Source organism: Sciurus vulgaris (genome assembly GCF_902686455.1).
Source record: "Sciurus vulgaris genome assembly, chromosome: 5".
Taxonomy (NCBI): Eukaryota; Metazoa; Chordata; class Mammalia; order Rodentia; family Sciuridae; genus Sciurus; species Sciurus vulgaris.
Genome location: NC_136465.1, coordinates 115,709,103 through 115,733,089, shown reverse-complemented (window position 1 = coordinate 115,733,089; position 23,987 = coordinate 115,709,103). Strand labels below are relative to the sequence as shown.

Below are 23,987 nucleotides of genomic sequence, written 5' to 3'. Positions count from 1 at the left end.
CCAGGCATAGTGGCACACACCCATAATCCCAGCAACTCAAGAGGCTGAGGCAGGAACATTGTAAATTCAAGGCCAGCCTGGGCGTTTAGCAAGACCCTGTCTCAAAAAAGTAACTGAAGATGTAGCTCAGTGGTAAAAAAAAAAAAAAACCCTGGGTTCAAAGTTCAGTCTCCCCCACCAGAAAAAAAAAAAAAAAAAAAAAAACCCTCATTAAGGAAAAAGGTCTATAAATGAACACTTACTAAAAACGAGAGACTTAAGTTTTAGTTTAAAATATGCAAGATTGAACAAGGGGACAGACATTCCCATGAAGGTGAATCCCAATCCAATACAGGTGAACTGCTTCCATGTATATGCATGTGTGCACCCTCCAACCATGGAACTGCACACCTATTCTACAGTTAAGTTCTAGGAAAGTCTAATCCTCAATCTAAGCACAGGTTTCAAACAGGGCAAATAGGTACAGGTTTGTAGGAAGGAAGGACTGAGGGCAAATAAAAAACATGGGAGTGGTGAACAGGAGAAAATATCTTAATTGCAATAAATGCTTCTATTCAAAACCCAATCTGGGTCCTGTTAGGGATAAAAGGTACAAAAATAACAGGAAGACAACAGGAATAAAACCCACATGAATCACTGTGGCATCCAGTTTCTATTCACAAAGAAAAAGCTCCAGTCCATCTTTTAATTTTTTTGAAAAATTCCTGACATTACAGAACTAAACTGAAATGTATTAATAGTCCACTCTTACATTTCCATGACAAACAGAAAAATTCATGAGCCAAAAAAAAAAAACCAAAAAAAAAAAAGGGGGGGGGGGAGAGAAGCTTATAAAACTAAATATGGATCTCAGCATTAACAGCTGAACAGAGAAAGGAATTAAAACGCTTTAATTAAAAAATCACGAGTGGATGATAAAGTGTGTAGAAACTGAAAATTTACAAACTATTTAAAACCTGGAATCGCTGACTGTTCAGAAACTACACAGATGGATCATGGGTGGTGGTGAACAGCAGAAAGGGATTATGGATGAATCTGCATTGTTCTAGCTGCTCCCCATGCCACCCGTCTCCGAGGAAAGCCTGTAACATAGAAACAAACAAGAACTCAAAGTTAGTTTTCCCAGTGCCCAGTTGCACCTCAGCTCTAGAACGTTCAGCCTGGCTGATTGAATGAGGAAGAAGCCCATAATCGCACTTCAGTTTCTTGGCTTAACCAGAATCGTGATCCATTCCCACCCCCCTTGCGGGGGGGGGGGGGGGGGGGGGGAGTATGTGCATACTGGGGATTGAACCCAGAGGTGCTAAACACTGAGCTACATCAGAGTCCCATTTTAAATTTTAAGACAAGGCCTTGCTAATTTGCTTGGGCCTCACTAAATTACTGAGGCTGGCCTCAATCTTGTGATACTCCTGCCTCAGTTTCCTGAGTTGCTGGGATTACAGGTGTGCACCACCACACTCAGCCCGTGACCTTTTTTTAAACAACTCAAATCCAAGCTTCCTCAGGCAAACAGAACAGAAACAGAGAATGCTGGTGTTGTTCCTCAAGCTGTTCCTCTGAAGATATGCCACCCAACAAAGACTGTTCTTGTAGGATGTGGACACACAGAAGTCATGTTTCTTTATTGCTCATATTATTTTACCTCCTCCCAAACTACCAAGTGGAATACAGCCATTATCTTAAAGTAACCTCTTTAGGTTACTGCTAAGAGATAGCTTACACTCTGAACAAAACTAAATAGGTAAGAGTAAGGGGTTTCAGTTCATAAAATTATTTCAGAAAGATTTTAAATTGACTAGCATTACCTACTAGTGGTGTCTGCTCAAGCAAGTTTGCCAACTCACATCTATAACCCTTCTATAATACCACATACATATCCAAAAGGTGGCCAGAAGGGAAAACTAAAGGTCAGAAAGAGTCCTTCAACTACACATTTTTTAAAGTCAGAAATGATCTCTCAACCTCAGCAAGAATATTTAGTTCTTAAAAAGATCTAGGGCAAGGTAAACAATAAGCACTGAATAAAAGGGTTCAGTGGGAACCAAAGGTCCAAGAAAGGAGCTACTGGCCAGTTGAAATCTCAGACCATTAAAAAAAAAGTTGCAGCACTCTGGCCCTACAGTGATCAAAGAGAATTGTCCAGAACTTAAAATAAGCCCAAGCAGGACCCTGCAGGGATAGGATGTAGGACACAGGAACAGGAAAAAATGAACGAAAAATACATAGGGGACTGGGGATATACCCAAGTGGTAGGGTGGTTGCCCAGCATGCAGATAGTTTGTGGCTCTGGGTTCAATCCCCAGCACTGTAACTACATTAAGAAATCTGGAAGAACCACATGGGGGAGCTCTAAGTTTTTAAAAAATTAACACCCACTATCTTTGAAGGCCCCTTAAACATCTGGATTGCTACACAGAAATCTTTAATATTTATTAGGTTAAAAGGGCTTTCCTATTTAAAAAAAAAAAAAAAAAAAAAGCCAAGCCCCCGTGGGGAGATGGTATAATGGTATAAGCATGGTATGCCCCTAACTACACAGAAGGAACTTAAAAGGCAGAGATGGACCACGTGATAAAAAGAGCAACTAACAAGAAAATTTCCCCCTGGACAATTAAGCACAAGTTTATTTCTCCAAACCTTCATGATGACTTGGGGCATATAATACTAATTCATATTCCTAATCCAGGATAACACCAGAGAAAAATACTGGAATACTTGTGAGCAGCTAGATATTGTTTTTAAACAATGTCAACAAAAGGTAATGTGGTAAATAGTCATCTGGGAGAAATTTCTACATCAAGTCCTTTTCTCTGATGCCCCAGGGAAGAACATTATACATTCAAAACCCTGGCATGTACTTTGGTTGAATGGAAGAAAATCAGAAGGCTTCTGCCTTTAATAGAGTATTTCCATGTTTTTTGTTTGTATAAGGCAGTGCTGGGAATTGAACTTAGGGCCCAGCACATGCCAAGCAAGCATTCTATCACTGAGCTACCCCCAGCCGATTATTTCAGACCTGTGCACATCCTGGAATAAGGAAATGAGGAAGCAACTAGGTATGCTACTCAGTGGTAGGGTGCAAGCCCTGTGTTCAAATCCAAGCACCGAAAAATAAATGAATATAAACGTCAGGGAAGTACAGTGAGTAAGAGCAAAGCACAAGTTGTTAAGTGCTGAAGAGTCACTCATACACCTACAACTCTAAATTCTTAGGGACCTTTTTTTTGTTACTTCAGAGGACTAATGAGTTACAAATTAGTTGCTTCGCAAGGGTCCTTCAAATCTAAGCTTATACTTTCCTACTTATGATAATGTTGGGGACAGGAAAGGGCAGGTAGAGAATAAAAGGGTACAGGAGCTTAGATGACTAATTAAAGTTGGTTTAGCATCAGTCAGCATCCTATCAAGGTATGGACAATACCACAGACTGGTTAAGATCTTTCTCATGTTACAGAAAGGGTAATGCTCATTCACAGGAACACAGACAGTAGCTGCCTACAATTGATTTACTCAACCTTGCCATCATTCTGGGTAAAGAAGTGATCTGTATATATTCCTTGAAAAAGAGCCTCACAATTACCACTCACTAGAGGAAATAGCCTTGGACAGGCACCCTTGTTATCTGTTGTTGGCAAGGTATTGGCTATAAGAAACTCCACCTTCACTAATGAAGCTCCTTGATAATTATGAATGACCCTCAGCACCTAAATTGCCACAGGCTCTTTCCTCTTTGTGGCAATATTGTTGAAGATTTACATAATTACCCTGGGACACAAATGTCCAATGCAGTTAGATAGACATCCTAGTGGAACAGCCACAGGACACAAGTTCCCACCCCTTTACACGTCACAGCACACGGTGAACTAAGGTTCTTACTGTGGCAACTTTATTACAGCTAGAAACACAAATTTGGCCAAAGGCCTACTGATAGTTTAACCATTAAATAATTTTTCTTTAAAAAAAAAAAAAAAAAAAAAAAAAAAAAAGGTTAACGGAGAAGCCTTTATTCATTAACACAGAGCCTAACACATTATTATATTGCAAGGCAGAATAAAGCTACAAAAAAGGTAACAGAAAGAGCAAAAACTGTGGCTCTAGATAAGGAATTCAACAAGTCAGACTCTGAAACAGGCACTCAGCTGAAATGGCCTAAACCTAAACAAGAGTTACCATTGCCCCCACCCCCACCCAGATACACCCCAAAGTAGTAAAAGGAAAACGGTCACAAGCTCACAATAATTTGGTTCTCACCAATGTTAACAAAAGAAAACAAAATGAACCAATACACACTTGAGGAGGTGCCTCAAGATATGCACTCAGTAGGGGGAGAACCTCTGTTTCTCCCCTTTCAGTTTGTTAGTTACACACGGCACCGCAGAGGTGGTGGTGGTAGCAGCTGAAGCCCCGGTACCCTTAGCAGCAGACACAACATTTAGAGCCAGGAGAGGGATGGGTTTCATGCCAAGCAGACTGGAGACACAAGGGGCGGTCGGAAGAGGGTTGGGGAGGCTGGAGGGTGCGTCGGAGGTCCCCGCTGTGGCGAGCGAGGGGGTGGTGGTGGAGGAGGAAGAAGAAGAAGAAGGGGTGGAGGGTTGAGAGAGGTTGATGCTGAGGTGATCAGGGATCGTGACGGAGGCTGCCTGGGAGGAGGGTTTAGCGTTTTCTAAACTGTAACAGAGGAAAAAAGGAACAAAAAAAAAAGGGTGGGTGGAAGGGAAGACCACAAAAGGGACAAAGTACAGGACAAAAACCGCTTCAGTTATATCAGTAAGTGTCTTTAGTTGCCATTTAGGAAGATTTATTTTACATCAACTTCTGACAAAGTATCTTAGTCTGTGTCCCACCCTCTAAATATGTGTACTTTGCCACTTTCTATTCCACAATGCTATTTAAAACTGCTTCGGTGACGAGAAAACTAACAGGATGAAAAAAGAATCATACAAAGCACATTATCTTCCAACTATCCTTTATCCAACTCACAAGTAAGAAAGTAATGATTTCAGGTAGGAAAAAGTATTCAATCTCCAAATAAGAAGTAATGTTTCAAATACCAATCAAATGTTAATTTCTCCTTCCAAAGGAAAATCATCCAACAATTACTTACAAAACTCTGAATGTTACACAGAATTTTCTAAATTGTGTGTGTATGTAGTTAATATTATGTTTACATCTCCACCCAAAGAAACCCCATGTATTAGGATCCAAAACAGGTCACTGACTATTCAAACTTCAAGAATAAGCTTTAAGTAACAGTAATCACCTACATCTCCCAAAAGCCTATATGTGTTTAAAAGCCAGAACTACAGGTTATTAACTGAAATTTGTTCAGAAAAGTCTACCCAACAAAAATAACTTCAGGAGCAGGTCGGTTCCTCTTAAGATTCTACTTTATTTACCTTTGTTCAGTGTCAGCTGCAATCCATAAAGGAGGATGACCAAGTAATCAACTAACTACTGAAAGGACTCGGGCTGTCACTATGAAACTAAAAACAGGCAAAGCAAAATTGCTCAGAATTCATCAATGATAGCAGAGTAATTCTTCCAAATATAAAATAAAAATCAGTTGACTTCTGCAAACTGGGCCAAGATGAGAAAATGAAAAGTATTGTGCATGCATAGTCTTTGTATTAGTGTTAAATGAAACTAAAAAGTTCTGACCCAGCAAGTGCAGTGGCACACATCTGTAATCAATCCCAGTAGTTGGGGAGGCTGAGGCAGGAGGATCATGAGTTCCAGGTCAGCCTTCACCAACTTAGCAAGGCCCTAAGCAATATATATAGTAAGGCCCTGTTTCAAAATACACTGTAGCCACTGACCTACTACAGGCACCAGGCAAATGGGTCACACTGAAAAATAGTCATAAATGAAACTCTTGACTATTGTCAAGACAATATTCAGGACAACCCTACACAAAGCCCAAGAAAAAACTTCCCAGACTCTAAAAACATGATTTTTGCCACTTGAAACTCCCCTCAAATACCCACTTAGAAATAAGAAAATCAATCTTTGCCAAAAGCCTCTGTGTAAGTTTTCTACCACTCTAATCTGAACATTAAAGACTTGATGTACTTGGCAGTTGAAGAAGCAAACAGATCTAGAAGGTCTAGAAGTCTTTTCTACATAGTAATTAGTAGTGCCTCAAAAAGAACATAAGGCAAATGTCAGGACCACTACTGAGGAATTTAGATAACGTCTTCAACCAGGAATAGAAAACCATGGTATAAAGACTGGTCAGGCAAGAATACAGACTTCATACTTGTGAATGTCTTTCTCATATATCACATTCAAGAACTCATAAAACTTCCATGCTGAAGAGACCAAATAAGAAGGAGAAAGGTAAATAACAAATGGATAACACTCCCCATAAAAGGAATCCCTAAGCCCTTGGGAAATAGACTAATACTGGTTTTAAAATGTTAGCAAGCCATTAACAAAGACTTTAGCACATAAGCTAAAAACTGTTTCCTAAGGGAAAGTTCTTTGGACTATTAACAGCTGCCCTACAACTGTATGTACTAACATAACCTAGGTATGGGATAAGTGAAATAAAACCTCAGGAGGTCATTAAAGGATGAGAATGGGAAGAATAAGACAGAAAATACACCTGGCATTTCTGCAATATTCCCATACCTATGCTTCCCCTTCCCCAAAAATTCTGAATAATCAAACACTTGTAATTTGAGAAAAATGGATGTTTTAAGAATAAATGGTAATGACTGCCTCCAAGAAAATGCTTTCATGTGCAATACTCCATTATTAAGGGTGTTCTTAAAATTCAATTAAAGGTGCTCTGGATGCCAAGAAATATTGGTCTACGTGATGGGAATAAAAAGAGAACCCTGAGTTTGTGTTCAGTATGCCTGATATTGCAAGAGCGCTGTCATACTGGTGAAGTCATATACTATCTCTTCCAGCCCCAAAGTCATCAAAAGTCAGATGCAACCAATTTATAACACCCCATGCAACTTTACTGCAATATGATTATTTTTTCTACTAAAGATGGAAGAAAGCAGGACTAGATTTTTTAAAAATTATTTTTTCCATCTCTACCCATTCCCAAAGAATCCTACAATTAATAAAGTACTACAATGTGCCCCAACATACACATTATCTGCGTTGGTATTAAGGTAAAACATGGGGAATTCTTACCTGACGTTGATTAGATACTGAGCCAGGCTAATGCTGGCAGCAGATCCAGTGATGGTAACCTGCCTATCAGTAGACCCTTCCACTGGGTTCGCAATTTTGATCTGCGCCCCAGACATCTGACGGATCTCATTGATTTTGGCGCCTTGACGCCCGATTATGCAGCCAATCAACTTAAGGGGGAGGGAAAAAAAGACAACCAAATTAAGACTTGGATGGCTTAGGGTCTAAGAATTCCATACCATCTCTAAACTTCTACAACTTGGAATGAAGAACACAGTAATGGGAACTATTATCTAGGACCTACACCCTTTCCCATATATATATTTTAATTGTAGATGGAAAGAATACCTTTATTTTATTTATATATTTTATGTAGTGCTGAGGTTCAAACCCAGTGCCTCACAAATGCTAGGCAAGTGTTCTACCCCTGAGCTACAGTCCAAGCACCTCCCATATATTGTTTTTAAAATTATTTTTTAGTTGTAGATGGACACGACATCTTTTATGTGGTGCTGAGGATCAAACTCAGTGCTTCACATGTGCAAGCACTCTACCCACTGAGCTACAGCCCCAGTCACCACCCGCCCCCTATATATTTTATCAAAAAAAAAAAAAAAAAAAACTTGATTTTGTAGATCCCATTTGTAATGCCGGACCCAACCTTTTGTCTGACCACTATAGGTCAAAGTTATCTGCAAATAGGTATTCCAAACACCAGCTATTCATTAATTATTATTTTCCTTAGAGTATTAACTCCAAAAACAACAGATCAGAGCCAAGATGACACTAAAACCTAGTGAGATGGCTAGGAATAAATAAAGACATCTTCGGTTCTGAATAGCAATGATGCTTAAAATTCATCTGCCATGAGTACCATCTTACTACAATGACAAGAATTCTGGATAATTTTGAAGGCTTTTGCCTTAGGAAAAGAAAAAATAATCTATATTGGGACAGCCAATTCTATAAGCAGTAATATATGACAATGATATATTGTAACTGAACATCGGAACTGTGCTAAAATTGAGAAATTGAATTTAAAATATTTTTATTATTCTCAACTTAAGTCACATGATTAGTAACTACCATGTTAGAAAGCACAGATTCAACATTCAAGGATCATTTCACCCAATGCTGTAAGACAAAGGTTGAGATCCCATAAGAAACAAAAGCAAATGGAATTTCAATTGAGACAAAAAATGTTCAGTCTCACAATCTTCCCATGTCAACCAATTTTCTCTATGATGAAGTTTGTACCCAGAATTCCACTTAGTTTAAAAAAGTCTTATTTGGGGGCTGGGGATGTGGCAAAGTGTTAGAGTGCTTGCCCAGCATGTATGAGGCCCAGGTTTGAACTGATCCCAGTACCAACCACAAAAAATTTAATTTGGTTCTAAAAATTCTCAGGTTTTTCCTAAAGGTTACAAATATCAGGGTACTTGTATTCTTCGAAATCAATTCCTTTATTTCATCCCATGCAAAACAACTAGTACACTTACGTCGTTTGGAATGGTGAGTTCATGAGAAGTAGTCTGAGCAGATGCATCCAAACCTGCTAAAAGACAGAAGAGAGCAAGAAAGTTCAATGCATGGCATTCAGAACCACACTGGTCTGCACATTAAATTAACAGAAAGAAATTAAACTGGAAACCCAGCATTGGCTGTTGGGATTCATCACTAACTTGGAAGCCTCCAAGGAGGAAAGAGGGGGAGAGGGATGTAGAAATAATGCTCGAAAGGTTCTTCTGTACACTCAGAAGAGCTGATTTCATGCCATTTCCTGCAAAGCCCCGCCTATTGGGGTAGGGAGATGGAAGCAAGGGGCAAGGGAGCCTGGTATCCTCAAAACAGGACAAAATCTAAACCGAAATCTATACATGAAGTCCTTCTGTATTTCTTCCCCTTTTCTGCTTAGGATTTCCTGATATTGTGTTCACTTTTATCTCACCCAATGCTCACTAATACCAATGCCAATATCATGCCTGTTATTTGGTACCATGGACTTTTGGCACACATGCAGAGTTGCCTTAAATATACCTGTGTCAGCTTAAAACCTTATGCCTCTATCCTCCTAAGCTAAACTTTAAGGTCAGATACAATAAAATGGCAGTCATGTGACAGGTGTTCATTTCTCCAGATTAACCCCTGTCTTTTGCTCAATTTGTTCTGGCTATTGTTTGGTTTTTCTAAGGAAAAAAGGAAAAAAAAAATCCCCATCAGCAAATACCCATACCCGTCAATGATGACACCTGGACAGGGCCAGGTCAACTGGCTAATCTTCACAATCCTAGCCCTGCTCTCAACTGCACTTTTAGAAGGCAGTTGGCCAGATCCGTCAAGGGACCCTGGGGGGCACCAGGCCCACCCCCTTTGCTCTCTCAGCTTCCTCTCTGCCATGTGCATGTTGCTGGTATGGTTCATGGGCAGTGAAACAAGACTCCCACCAGTTTATTAATATAACAGTAGAATACTACAGATTTTTTTTTTTTAATCATTACCCCAATAGCCTTTCACCTCTGGAGAGCTGGATTCAATGCCTGTTAAGATACAAGTGAAAATGAGTTTGGTGGTCTCATCCTAACCCTATCGGACAAGTTATTCCTTATACAGAAAAAAAAAAGCCCAAAAAACAAAAACAAAAACAAAAACAAAAACACTACACAATTTGGCACAAATGGATTGTCTCTACCCAAGTCTGAATAGCTGGTGGAGAGAAAGGGGATGCTGATCAGATCAAGGGGGCAACAGTCACAATGGGTTTTAAGAAATACCAGCCTACCCTTTGCCTGACAAGCATCCCCAAACCTCACCCCCAAACCTTCCAGGACCTTTACTTTTCTTTCAAATAACTCACCCCAAATGAAAACCAAGTTAACAAACACATTACCTCCTTGGGTTTTGCCATAGTAGATAGGCCAAGTTTAAACCAGCAGGATGCTGGGTAATGAAGTTTTAAACAGATGTCAAGCTGAGACCTTGGGACTGGCCTCTGTCTTGCACTACACCTTACAGAAATAAACACTGAGGTTTCCATACCACTGAATCCGGTGTTGCCATGCGTCATAGGAAAATGAGACTGTTGCATTGCCAACTGGTGCAGCTTGGTCAACTGCAGGGAGCAAACAGGAAAGGCTGGCATTAGAAGAGTAACACAGTCAGGGCTCAAGCACATTCACAAGTGAAAATGCAGAGCTCCTGAACCCCCAAGTTGACTCTAGTACTCAACTACAACACAGGGGAATGACTGGGCTTCTAATACAATCCAGGATAGGCAGAGTATGAAGGGGAAGAATACAAAGGGTATCAGTGTAAGAAAATGAATGCATTTTGGGTACATGAAAAGAAAAGCAACAGTACCCGCCCAACAACCATCCCCTTGTGGGCTACTTAATGAAGGTGTTTGCAGCCATTGCAACAGTTGCCCCAGGGACAAGCAGAGACAGGCTAGATACACAAACTGTGCAGTGGTGCTAGGGAAAACACACCATGCAGGGATCCACCAGTACTGGGAAGAGGGAAGGAAATGAGGGAGCAGGGAGACTGCATGGAGGAGGGGGCTTTGAGAAGAAACCAAACTGGGTTTAACACCCCTCCCCCCACTTCTACAGCTGTTTTCATCTCCATAAAACCATCCTAGCTCTTGTAAAATAATCCCACTTCAGATCTAATCTAACTCCCTCTCCTAAGGTGTGCCATTAACTAAAAACCAAACTCAACTTTCCAAGTCTAATGCTCAGCACCTGAAAAGGTTATTAAGGATAAAGGAAGAGTGCAAAAGGAAATGCCCTAAAACAGTCTTAATATCAGTACTTTAAAACAGGTGTTTTTAGTGGCAAGGAAGGTTCTGAGTTGAATTCCCAAATGTTCAGCTTTCTATCCTCCCCTGTGTTAAGTCCCTCCACCTGCCCCCACGTATGTTTTTTAAGTTGTCACCTCAGATGAAGGAGTACCCAACAGCAAACCTTCCTCCCACTCCTCCCATGGAAAGGAGAATGCTATTCAAGGAAGCACAGTCCACTGTCAATTTAAATAAAAATGACAGTACACCATGGAACATTTCACTTTTAGAGTAATTGGAAACACAGGGGCAAAGAAGCTAACAATCTATTGGAGAATAATTTCCAGGAGTTAAATATCAAAAGGCAAACAAGAGTCTACTATTTCCTGGTTATTTTTATTTAAGAGCCAAAACGTGGTTCACCGTGTGAGGGTAACAATACTACAAACGTTTAAAAACCCAACTCACTTCGGGATACTTGGGAGAAAGGAGTCACAGACAATTTTGGATGGGAGAAGGAGCTTTTCAGAAAAAGAAGTGAAAACAAAACTTACATCTGGCTGTGGAATGGCATACTGTCCTTGAATGGTATAGGCCTACAAAAGGAGGAAAACAGTTCCTATTAAAAACCAATCACGGACAGCCACCCAGTGCAGGGATCAGGGTACAGATTTCAACTAGCAGGAAGCCAGAACTGAACTAGACAATGGGGAGGTCAGGCACTGAGGCAATAGATGGAATCTCACAAATGCAGTCAGACCTGAGCTGACCATCTTTGAACTCTAAAATGAATTACTTTATTTCAGGGATCCTATAGAAGCAGCCAAGTTCCCTGTAATCAAGGCAATATATACATATCTGCTTTTTAATTAAAATGCGGGAAGTGCAATTAAACAATGCCTCGACTGACCAAGCCCCTGCTTCTTCCCTGTATACAAGATAGCATAGAAGGAAAATGGTCTCTTTCATTACAAACCCAGCCCTCTACCGATCGTGGTGCCGTGAATAATTTATAGCTAAACAAACCTACGTGACATGTTTTCAAACATTTCCCTAACTTATTTTTCTCTACATCTGCCTAAAAACCTTAAATACACTGGAAGCTGGTTGGGTCGCTAACACTATGGAGTTGAAGAAAGAACACAAAAATTGCTGTGCTCCAAGTCCTATCTTTTCCCACCTCCCCTCCATAAAAAGCACTTGCAGCTCCCACTACGCCCTCCTCCCACCACACAGTAACCTCCCAAAAAGGGAGCTGGGTCTTGGGGCAATGGGGGTGGGAGGCAAGGAGGAAAAGGGAAAAGGGAGGGAAGGAGGGGAAGGAAGAAATGGCTGGTTAACAGGATGTGAAGCTTCTCACATCACCGTGGCTAGTACCCCAAAAGTGCACCCAGGTAGGGGTGGGAGAAAGGTGAAAATGGGGCGGGAGGAATAGGAGAGGGAGAAAAGGGGTTGAACCAAAAATAAAAAAATAAAAAATAAAAAAAAAAGAATTGGTGTTACCATCTGGTGGGCTACGCGGCCTGTGTGAAATGAGGTGGGGGGGTCAGTCCAGGTCCCCGTGGACAGGTGGTGTCCACAGCACAAAAATCACCAGCGCCACTGGCCCCCCGTGTGTTGGCAGTCTCGGCTGAGGCGGAAGGATTGAGTGAGCCTTGGAGACTGAACATCCCCTCTCACCTCTAGAGGTGGTCCCTCCAGGTCAGGGTTGAGGCACATGGACGGGGTGGTGTGGGGAAAGCTCGCACTGTCGCTGCCTGTGCTGTACCTGTCCTGTGGATAAATAGAGGATTTCAGTCTCCAGGGCTGTCAATCCGGCACCTTGTCACCAGCATGAAATTCACACAAAAAAAAGTTGTTTATTTTTTTCCTTTTTCCTTTAAAAAGGCGCTCACAACACAAATTTGAAACGAGCTGTAATCAGTGAATTAAAAAAAAATGTTACCTAGTGGCAGTTTTCACAATGCACAATTGGGCTATTTTCAATAAGAATGAAGGGGTGGGACAAGAGCTGATGCCAGCTCCTGGTCAATATGGGATTAAATAGAACCCCTACAGAGCCCACTTTGCCACAAGGGAACAAAAAACAGGTCCATCTGTGGACACTGTTATGAACTGGTCCATTTTAAAAAGGCCCATGGGAATGACCCATGACAGGGCAACTTATTGAAAGAAGCTGCAAGCTTTTTAGAGGGTAGTCAATTGAATAAAGGGAAGGGAGGGAGGAAGGGAGGAAGGGAGAATAGGAAAGTCAAGAGGTATGAAGGGGGTAAGAGGGACAGGAGAAAAGGGAAAAAAGGGTAGTTTTGAGAGGATTGCTGCCACACAGCATGGGACTCCTCATAATTCCAAATGGGAGTGGGAGAATCCAGAAGAACAGGAACCTGGAGCTCTAGGGAGAAGGGAAAACTCTTAAGGCTAACCCTCCTGTCTACACTGACTCTAAGCCTTTGCTTATTCTGCCCAACAATCCAGACTAACAGTCCTTTGACTAATCCAGTTTATACAAGAGCAGTGCTAAAGGTACTCATGAGATGAACTCCAAGTCTACACTCTCCCCTCCAAATGACTTCCAGTTCAAATACAGGTAAGATGGAATTACTTAAAGATGCTTATTAACAGGCCAGTCCCAAGTGGGGAAAGGCACTTTGCTCACACAGTTACCAAAATGAACACCATTATTTCAATCTTAATCCCAGCATTTTATGGCCTAGCAATTCCTCAAACACTAACAAAAGCATAAAACTACCATGGTGTTTATCAATGCTCTTGTCATACACATATAACTTTGGAATAAACCACATGTCAAAGATGAAGAGTTTAGATTGGTAAGGAAGGAGTAGAGAGAGGCCCAAGGGGTGCTTTGGTGTTCTTGCTCTAACACCAAAGGTCACAGCACCACCACCCAACATGCTCTCCCCCTCCTATTCTTGCACACTGAACTCTTACCCCAGCTGATTTCAATTATGCCACGTGGGTTCAAACCAATATTTACGAGGTTAAGAGCCTAGGATATTGACAATACACTGGAGTTTGGAGGTGAAGGGGTAGGAGCAGGGGAGGTGAGGTGGAGGGAAGGGGAAGTTTGTAGGGCACTCAAGTTCAGGAGTCCCCAATTTGAGACCAGCATCCAGAACTCTCCTTCAGAGGTCCAACTCTTTTCTACCTTTACTCAGACCTCTAAAGATCACCATGCACATACAAAAGCATGGATGGGTAAGGGTAGAGAGTGAGTAGTGGAGCACAGAAGCAATTTAACTCTCCTAACCCATCCCACATTAAATTACCAAATAAATTTACCTCTTCCGAGTGCCTACAAAACTTCCTTTGCCTGCTAAAAATTAAATAAGGGCTTGGCATTCAAGGCTTTTTTCCAGTACAAAAATAAAACTAAAAGCAAGTCAAACTATGGCCAGAGTACAGGTATTGGCAAGCATGCAGAGTGGCTTGGTATGCTGCTGGCGTAGTTGACATTTCAAATATTATCTGTTAATTCTAGTCAACCAATAAGAATTGTCTTACCTGACCACCTGCAAAGATGACTGGAGAACTTGACGGCTTGGGCCGGTACGGGATGGTCACGCCCTTCGGGGGGGACTGGGAGAGAGTCAGAGGGGAAAAAAACAAAAAGAGATAAGGTTTCAAAGCTGCTTCAGCTGTGTGGCTTTAGCACACACAGTTCAGTTAAAAACTATTATTTCCATCCCCTTACACATCAAGTTATTTCTTGCTAGATCTAATCTCAACTATGCAATTATGTGCTTTAAAGCAGTATGGGCATTCATGGACTACTCCCAGCTGACATTGATTATCAAGGAAGATGCCCTTAAAAATAATTTTAGGCACTATTTCCATGTTTTTAAATAAATTTAATGTCCAAAAAAAATCATTATGTATACATTTTAGATAATTTTTAGGACTTCCGATTTTAATCTAAAGAAAAAATAAAGCCAAAGTTGGAAATAAAGCACCCAAATGATATGATTAGGATAATATAGACAGAACATTGTTCAGAAACCCAATTAAAATTTTAACTCTACTTGGAAATAACACTTTCTGGTAAGTATGGGACCAATTCCATATAACTCTTTTTAAAAGGTTTTATGTTCCCACAGTTTTGCTCTTTAACAGAATAGTTTATTAGCAGGATTCCTAAGTCTTTCAAAAATACTACTACCACAAATTCATCATTCTATTCTATATTCACTACCATTTAGACTATATCCTGCTTAAAAGCCAGAAATTAAAGAATATGCCAAAGTTCCATGTTGCCAAAGGACAGCATTCCAAAAGGTAATTTAACTTAGCTTCTCAGGAACTCAAATGCATCTTTTGCACACTCAGTTCAAGCAGGGAATCTTCCTATCTTCCCCTATAAACTGTGCTAAAACTGTCTTGAGAACCAGAAGATCACTGCTGCTTAGCAGTTTCTATTTTTGTTCACAGACCATAAGAAAAGTCAAAGCTGGGGGAAGGAAAATATGAACTCAGGGAACCTTTGTACCCACCCCCATTGAGGCTCCTAACAGCTTCACCTAATTCTAGTCTTACTAAATATAGATCAGTTTCTGTCCCCAGAATCACCCTTCCCCCACTCTCAGCATGAGCCTGAGGGCTTACCTCCAACATGACCACGCAGATCTGTTTGACACACTCAATGATGGATTGCGGAATGCCAGCAATAGTGATGGCCCGCTCAGTTGAATTGGGGAGCATATCCCCTGCCACCTGGACTTGAGCCCCTGTACTCTTTGGGTTAAAAAGAAATTGAAAATCAGGAAAAAAAAAAAAAAAAAATTTATTCTTTCAAATACTCCCAGTATTAATTTTAGAATCTAAAGCTCAGTGGATACTTATCCCATCCATCTCCCCTTTTCTTTGTCCCTTCCCACTCCTCCTTTTCCCAAATAGTACTGTTTAATGGGAGTTAAAAATAAAATAGCCTGTAAGAGATAAGAATAAGCATGAACAACAGCCTAAATTTAACCTGCTCTCAAGAAAAAGGTCCTTCTAAACAGTTTCCTCTCAGCTTTTGTGGACCAAACAAAACTTCAATTATCATCCACTTTCATTCTCTTATTGAACATTCTACACGCCAGTTACATTCCAGGGGCTTATGATACATTAACACAAACACGCAGTGTCTTTGTTCTCACAACATTTACAAAAAGCTCTCCAACTTAAGTTTTCTCTAGGAACCATTCAAATTTCTTTCCAACACCAAATTCAGTAATCCCTAGATACAACTAAAAGCTTCCATAACCCATTTTAACTTCATTATTAAAAAGTGATCAGGATTACAACTATATCAAGATATATTCCCCATTTCCCCTTGCTGCTTGGAAGTCTGACCAAGAAGAATACTGCTACTATTACATACCAGAACATAACTGTTTTAAGGATGAGAAAGTATATATGGCCTCATGGAAAAGTTGTCAAATTGTGCACATTTGCTAACAAAATGGGAACGAACTACATGCAATAATCGAAAATTCTGGTTAACTTTCTCATATTCTGACTTGTAACTGAAACAACACATGAATCCCAGTGCATGGTGACACATGCCTCTAATCACAGCTTCTTAGAAGATTAAAGCAAAAGGATCAATCAAGGCCAGCCTCAGAAATTTAGTAAAACTGTCTTAAAAAAAAGTTAGTGGGAAAGCTGGGTGTGGTGGCACATGCCTGTAATCTGTAGCTTGGGAGGTGGAGGCAGGAGAATTGTTAGTTCAAAGTCAGTCTCAACAATTGAGAGACCCTGTCTCCAAATAAAATATAAAAAGCTGGGGAATGTGACTCAGTAGTGAAGTTCACCTGTAGGTACCAAAAAAAAAAAAAAAAAAAAAAAAAAAGTTACTGGGAATGTAGCTCAGTGGGAGAGAGTGCCCCGGGTTTAATTCCCAGTATTAAAAAAAAATTACGAAGGCCAGTCTGGACAATCTGACAAAAGTCTGTCTCAAAATAAAAATAAGCCAGGCATGGTAGCACACACCTGTAATGTCAATATCTCAGAAGGATAAGAGAAGATTCCAAGTGGGAGGCCAGTCTAAGGATTCAACAAGCCCTAAGGAACCTAGCAAAATCTGTCTCAAAAAACAAAAACAAAAAAATGAGCTAGGGATGAAACTCAGTACCCCTGGGTTAAATTTCCAGTGGCAAAAATATAAATAAATAAATAAAAAATGATATACAGCCTGGAGGTGTAGCTCAGTGGTAGAGCATCTCTGGGTTTAATCCCCAGTACCAAAGGGAAAAACAGAAAGAAAAAGGGCTGGAGATGTAGCTCAATGGGAAAGCAAGCACTTGGGGAGCATACATGAGCTCCTCGGTTCGATTTCTAAAACCACAAAAATAATGATATAAAATCTATGAATTGTGTAAAAAATGAAAAAAATTACATATTACTTTTATTCCCAGTTCAATCATTGTAGTCCTCTAGTACCATTATTTTAGCCAGTATTCATCAAATACTAACATTTCCTAGTTATAAAAAGAGTTAACAGAGCTACATTTGAAATAGTTAACATTTCAGTATAGAATCACCAACCTCTCGTATTTCCTTAATCTTGCAACCACCTTTTCCAATAAGAGAGCCACACTGACTAGCAGGGACCACCAGCCTCAGAGTGACCGGGGGTCTACTGGCAGCTGTGCTATTGGTCATAGAGCTGCTGATATCCTACAAAAAGAAGAAAACTGGTCAGAATATTAAAAAGATATACATTTTAGAAGATCCCTAAGAACCCATAACTTCTAAGAAAACCACTTGTGTGTGTGTGTGTGTGTGTGTGTATGTGTGTGAGAGAGAGAGAGAGAGAGAACACACACTGGGTGCTGAACCAATGGGCACTACTGGAAAACATCCCCAGCCTTTTCTTTTCTTTTTTGAGAAAGTTGATCAGGCTGGCCTCAAACTTGCAATCCTCCTGAGTCCTTGGGATTACAACCATTTGGCACCACACCTGGCAAGAACCATTTATTCTTACATGAACATGTCATGCCATAACCATCCTAAAAAAGGTTCAAATTCCCTGACTCACACCAAAGTAAATGAAGATTACAACTTCTACAAACTTCCTCAGAAGTAGCCATAATTTTCCTTCACCCTCAGAGAGTATTCTCAGTAGGGAAAAAAAGCAACTGTTTTATAAATTGGAGCTAACTTAGCAACTGGAAAAGAATGTTGAGGTCAAAATTAAATATTAAGAGATGAAACAATGTAACCCAACCCAAAACAAATTTGTCCCCTTGGAAAACTAAAAAGATTACATATAGTCAGAAAACTAGAAAAGATTTAAATAGCACATTCTACAGTATAATTTTCATCACAGCTGGGTGCAGCAGTACGCACCTGTAATTCCAGTGGCTCAGGAGGCTGAGGCAGGAGGATAGTAAGTTCAAAGCCAGCCTCAGCAAGAGGGTCACTAAACAACTCAGTGAGACCCTGTCTCTAAATAAAATACAAAATAGGGCTGCAGATGTGGCTCAGTGGTCGAGTGCACAGGAGTTCAATCCCTTGTAACCCCCCTCCCCCAAAATACCATTACACAGATGATGAAACAGGCTCAGAGTACTTGCTCTGATCACATCTAAAAAGCTCTGAAATATAAAGAATATCACTAGAGCTTTAGAGTACAGCTCAGTGATACAACATAGGCTTAGCATGCATATGACCCTGGGTTCAATCTCTTAGCACCAAAAACAAGCCTATGGTCTTTTCCACAACAATTCCCACATCCAAAAGTCATGGTTTTAACCTAGTTAAGTTTAGCCTTCTGAAGATTAAGTGGTTTAAATGTCACTTCTCAGACTAATCTCTATGTAGTAGTAAGACCCTGAAAATGCTTAAGCATAAACCCCTGAAATCAGGGATATGTTTCTTATGTGGTTAAAGAATGAAGAGTATGCCAGGCATTGAGTACATGCCTGTACTCCCATCAACTAGAGACCGAGGCAGGGGAATCCCAAGTTTGAGGCCAACCTTGGCAACTTAGTGAGGCCTTAAGCAACTTAGCAACACTGTCTCAGAAAAAAAAAAAAGGGATGGGAATGTGGCTCTGTGGTTAAGCACCCTCATTTCAAACCCTATACAAAAAATAAAGTTACCTAAGTATTTTGAAAAAAAAAAAAACAAGTTCTGAACAGGGTCATAATAGTCAATAGTCAAAAGGTAACACTTTTAAGGCTGAGGATGTAACTCAGGGGTAGCATGCAGAAGACTATGGGTTTGATCCCTGTGGTGCGCGCGCACACACACACACAAGATAACATTTCTAATGTGGGCAAGGATAGGATTTCAGGCACCATTAAGTACCAACCACCAACCAAGCAGCACTTTTCTGTGGTATCAATTGCACAATTAGCAGCATTACTGCAGTAGGCAAAGGGGGGCAGGGAGAGCTGAACACATGACCTAGGACAATGGTGGCTCAGCCTCTGAAGATTGAGAGTTAAAACAACAACTCCCTTCTACCAAAACCTCTGGTATGGTTATGTTGTTTATGATTACCTAGGGATCACCCTCCAAGTACAACTTTTAACTCTTTTATCCATGTCTATACACTTTTTTAACATAGCAGCATCCAGATTGGAAGATATCTGCATTCAATGATATATATGAGTTTCAGCAGAGCTCCTAACAAAAGTACATTAATCTAGTTCACTCAACTTAAGGCAACAATATACCCTTAAAGCTTAGCAAGAAATGTAAAAAAGGGCTGGGGATATAGTTCAGTAGTACAGCACCTAATTAGCATGCTTGAGGCTGTGTTTGAGTCCCAGCACCACCGTTTTTTTTTTTTTGTTTGTTTGTTTATTTTGTTTTTTTTGGTGGGTATAGTGGTACACACATGTAGTCCAGCTACTGGGGAATCTTAGATAGGTGGATAGCTTCAACCCAGGATTTCAAAAACAGCCCGGGCAACATAGCGAGATCCTGTCTCAAACAAAAGAATCATGAGGTGGGGAAGAAAAACAACAAACCTCTTCCAGTTTGTCAATGATCATAGCAAAGGCTTTGAAGATGGCATTAGTGGGTCCAGCCAAAGTGATAATTCTCTCAGGACAATTCCCTTCTGAGATGTTGATACGTGCACCACTCTGAATAAGAGAAACAAAAGTAGTTTAAAGAGACAAAAAAAAAAAAAAAAAAAAAAAAACATATACAGGACATATATAGCCTCTTCTAAACATGGTAAGAAGCTGCCTACACTTGGGGGAAAAATAATTGAACACTGTCCCATGTTTGTTCACAAACCTATACCAACTGTGTTAAGTCTTGAATAAATTGTAAGACTTCTCAGAAAAGTATACACACCTGCATATATCTGTCATTACAAATTACTGAGCCAGAAGCAGGGATGGAGCTTAGTGGTACAGCACTTGTCTTAACACTGGTGAAGCCCTGGGTTCAATCCTCAACACCAAAAAACAAACACCCATGGCTTTCCCTACAAAGATCTTCCTCCTCTCATCTGTTAAACAGAACTTTCAGCTGTTTTCAAAGATTTTTACTTCCAAAGGCTGACAACTCAAAAGCTCCTCATAACTTACCTCCTCGCGCATCTTCTTAACTGATTCTCCTTTCTGCAAGAGGAAAAGTCAATAATGAGCTCCAACTGCTATTTCAACCCAGACTAACTAAATAGTAATTAGAGTTGAAGTGAAATTGTCTTACCTTTCCGATGATACTGCCAACTTCCTGCAATGGAAAAAACTAGTGTAAATAAGAGGAAATCCAAAAGTGTTCATTATTATGAAAAATTCTGAATATCCAGCTGGTCAACTGCTATCCATTGAAATTACTACTCCAAAGAAATGGAAAGAGCTGGGCATGGTGGCACATGCCTATAATACCAGCAACACAGGAGGATGAGGAAGAACGATCACAAGTTTGAGGCCAGCCTCAGATGGAGAACTTGTCAAATATAAGTATTAAACAGGACTAGGGGTGTAGTTCAGTGGCAAAGTGCCCCTGGGTTCAATCCCCTGTTAAACAATCCCCATCCCGCCAAAAAATGGAGAGATTTTAAGATTTATTGAGGGGTGGAGAGGCAAAGGTTTGTTGTTCTAGCATGATTTAAGAGTGACGTTATCAATGAATTTCAAAGGAAAAACCACATGGCAATGACTAAAGACATTTGTGTTTAATACAAATACCTTACTATCCAAATATGAGATAGTCTTTGGCTCTAACCTCTAGTTAAGCATTTCCTGCTCAGTGGAGCTTCCTAGTCAAATCTGTCCACTTTCCCACTATATTCACATCTATTCCATTAGAGAAGAGTACTAAAGCCAGATGCCCCACAGTGCTAATCTGATGAGCTCCAAGATGCATGTCTGCTCTTCCTGGCCCCTCCCACAGCAGTTACTATGACCCAATTTCCCAAGCTGGTGCATACCTTTCCATGCATAAGTAGCCGAATGGTGAGAGTGACATTTAATCCACCTTCAATCACACCGGTGTCCATGTCGAGCAGTGTTATGGGGAGCTGGACTTTGAGTGGTCAAGTCTTTGGTCACTGGTTGGGGTGAAAGCCAAAAACTGAAATGCAAACCAAAATCAGAGGAAGAAAACAATAGAGAAAATATTTAAGTTACTTCTGCCATTATCAATGTTTCCTAAATGATTCTTTTCCTTAAATAATAGCCTATCCAATTTATATACACACCCAGCAAAACTGCTTAACATTTACAACTCTGGTTCTTTTACAGAATATAGAAGGCAACTTTCCAATTTGCTCTCATAAATGATAGGTTTTCCGCTGACTCTCAGGATGAAGAAGGCTCCTTCCACTGGCAGTGGTTCTAAGGGAATTGCTGAACTTGCACCCAGTTGTCCTTCAACAAAGTAAGCTTCAAAAAGACTCAAACACCCGGGAAAACCCCAAACTAACCAACCTACAGTAAGGGCAAATGACATTTCGCTCCCTGTGGGGTAGGTAACAGTTGGAACTAATGGCTAGAGAACACATGTAAATTTTCTTCGTGGTATCAATTTCTAGATAAAGAAATTGAGGATGTATCCCTCATTACAAATTTGAAATGTTGATGGATGACATCAAATAATTTTTAAGATTATGTCAACAACCAAACTGAAAGAGGCATTTATCTGAGATGCTGCCATGAAAGCAGGAGTTCCACATTCCCCTTTAGAATATGACTCCACACACATCTAGTAAAATTAAGTCCTTTTCTCTTTCTTTTCCCTTATCTAACTTGTTCTGTTTGTATAAAACCTTTATACCACTTAGTTTTTAATTCATGTCTAGTAAATCTTAAATTTCTTTCCCAAGACAATCAATTTAAAACTAATACACCTAAAAACTCATTCTGTAATTGTTTCAAGCAACTACACACTAATGTGCCTTTCCTATCCAGGATGTTCCCTTCCCCTGCGCTCCCCCCTTCCCCCAAACAAGCTCTTAACATTTCTCCTTGGAAATAACTAGTGATATGTAGAAAAAAATTGGTTGTGGGTATGTTTGCTTTCAATACTTCCTTAGGACTAATTTTAAAAGTGTCTCTCACAAGTTCTATTAAATTTCTTTAATGACATAATTAAGAATCCATCCCTTCAAAATTCCTCCTATGGTTAGTTTGCTCCCTTCACTCAATCAAACACCCTTTTAACTTCGCTGTTAACAAAGGCCATACCCTAAATACTTTTAAAAGCGTTGTAGAGATTACCACACCATTCTGTATGTGGCAAATCGTCCCCTGGCTACTTCAGAATGTAAGTGATTATATAAGTGCATCTCCAAAGCACATTATATTCCTATTTTCAGAATATAACCAATTGCTGCCCAAATCCCCCAAGTCAACACTTTGCACTCATGGAAAAACAGGGTTTGGTAGAGTTGAGTCAATCAAAATGATTCTCTTTTAAATACGAAATGGTAAAAATCTTAATTTCTTATTTCAGCTCAGATGTAATAGGAAGTACTTTACAAATACCACAATAATCCATAATCGCAAGAAAATGAAACATTTGAAGTTAATTCTTGAGGTGAAGCACAAATATGCATTTTTAACTCCAAACCATTAAAGCAATCCAAGAAATCTGTCATACTTCTCTCATGTCAGTATAAGTGTACCCCATCCCAGGAATCCAGCTGTTAATCATGCAGTCAATTACCCCTCTATAAATAGCTCGGTCTGGGTTTATATCGGCAGGCATTTTGTAATTTCAAAATTCGTTACCCTGAGAGAACGTCCTGAATAACTCGGTTACTGGGAGCCCGCCTACCCTTTCTTTAACTCCGCAGCCCCCCTCCCCTCGGTCATCCAAGCATTTTCCACTTAACCCCCCCTTCCCTCAATTAGAAAAGAGAGGGGAAAAAAATAAACGGTTCGGTCAGGGGGGGGCGCTGCGATCCAGGGGGAGGGGCCGGACTAGTAGCGCCTCCTCGTGTGGCTGCGCCAGCGCCTGACCCCCGCGGGGAGCCGCGCTCACCCGCACGGCCAGCAAGCCGGCCATCGCCTCCCCCACCCCCCTCAACCAACAAATCCACCGCCGCCCCCCCTACCGCGCGCGCGCCCTCCTTGACTCCTGCGCAGCCGCCACCGGGAAAAGGCGGGGGGGAGGGGGGTAGGCCTTGCGCGAGGCCTACTAGGCCGCGCCAGAACCAGGGCCTCGCGTGAATGGCCGGCCAGAGAGACTGAGGTGGTAGGCGCTCGCGCGGTACTACGAGAGACCGGGGCTCGTAACTAGGACCGGAGCCCTCTAAGAAAGATGGCATGAGTGGAAACAGGAGCTACAGCCGGGGGCGGAGGGGAAATTTTGAAGCTTACCTGCAGGCGCGAGACGACTGAGGGGGAAAGGGGAGCGGGCGGGAAGGGGAAGGGCGGGAGGCCGGGGGCGGAACAATAGGGGCGGGCGGGAAGGCGAGGGGGGCCCCGCGGGCGGGCGGAGGAGGAAGGGGGGGGTGGAGGAGGAGGAGGAGGAAGGGGGAAAGAGACCCCGGGGCGGGTGGAGGGCGGCGGAGGGCGGGCGGGCGGGCGGAGGGCGGGCGGGCGGGAGAGGGCGCAGGCTGCGGCTGCTCCGGCTGCTGCCTCTG

The 23,987-nt window shown here is 41.2% G+C and overlaps 1 protein-coding gene across 30 annotated transcripts; it reads right to left on the bottom strand.

Annotated features, from left to right (window-relative positions):
• Positions 1 to 873: 873 nt before the first annotated feature.
• PCBP2 (poly(rC) binding protein 2) lies at positions 874 to 23,987 on the bottom strand. Of its 30 annotated transcripts, none has more exons than XM_079140923.1 (15): positions 23,722 to 23,961; positions 21,330 to 21,472; positions 20,606 to 20,629; positions 20,482 to 20,514; positions 19,912 to 20,028; positions 17,477 to 17,608; positions 15,552 to 15,679; positions 14,453 to 14,540; positions 12,611 to 12,703; positions 11,485 to 11,526; positions 10,189 to 10,261; positions 9,651 to 9,689; positions 8,652 to 8,707; positions 7,153 to 7,322; positions 874 to 1,082 (listed from the first exon to the last, which is right to left on the bottom strand). In XM_079140923.1, exons 2-15 carry the CDS (start codon positions 21,396 to 21,398, stop codon positions 1,046 to 1,048), a joined length of 1,101 nt encoding a protein of 366 aa, XP_078997049.1. In that variant the 5' UTR covers positions 21,399 to 21,472; positions 23,722 to 23,961; the 3' UTR covers positions 874 to 1,045. The 30 variants fall into 30 exon arrangements, with proteins under 30 accessions (XP_078997049.1, XP_078997050.1, XP_078997051.1 ...); XM_079140924.1 differs by having other exon boundaries at positions 8,652 to 8,704; XM_079140925.1 differs by having other exon boundaries at positions 14,453 to 14,527; positions 15,551 to 15,679; positions 23,722 to 23,960.

Excerpts from the sequence above, each read along its gene's own strand:
- PCBP2 (XM_079140922.1), bottom strand. The coding sequence starts at position 21,398 with ATGGACACCGGTGTGATTGAAGGTGGATTAAATGTCACTCTCACCATT. Across the intron at positions 15,680-17,476 it reads AGATTAAGGAAATACGAGAG|AGTACAGGGGCTCAAGTCCA; the intron begins GTTGGTGATTCT and ends TTTAACCCAAAG. Across the intron at positions 12,704-14,452 it reads TCATCTTTGCAGGTGGTCAG|GACAGGTACAGCACAGGCAG; the intron begins GTAAGACAATTC and ends ATTTATCCACAG.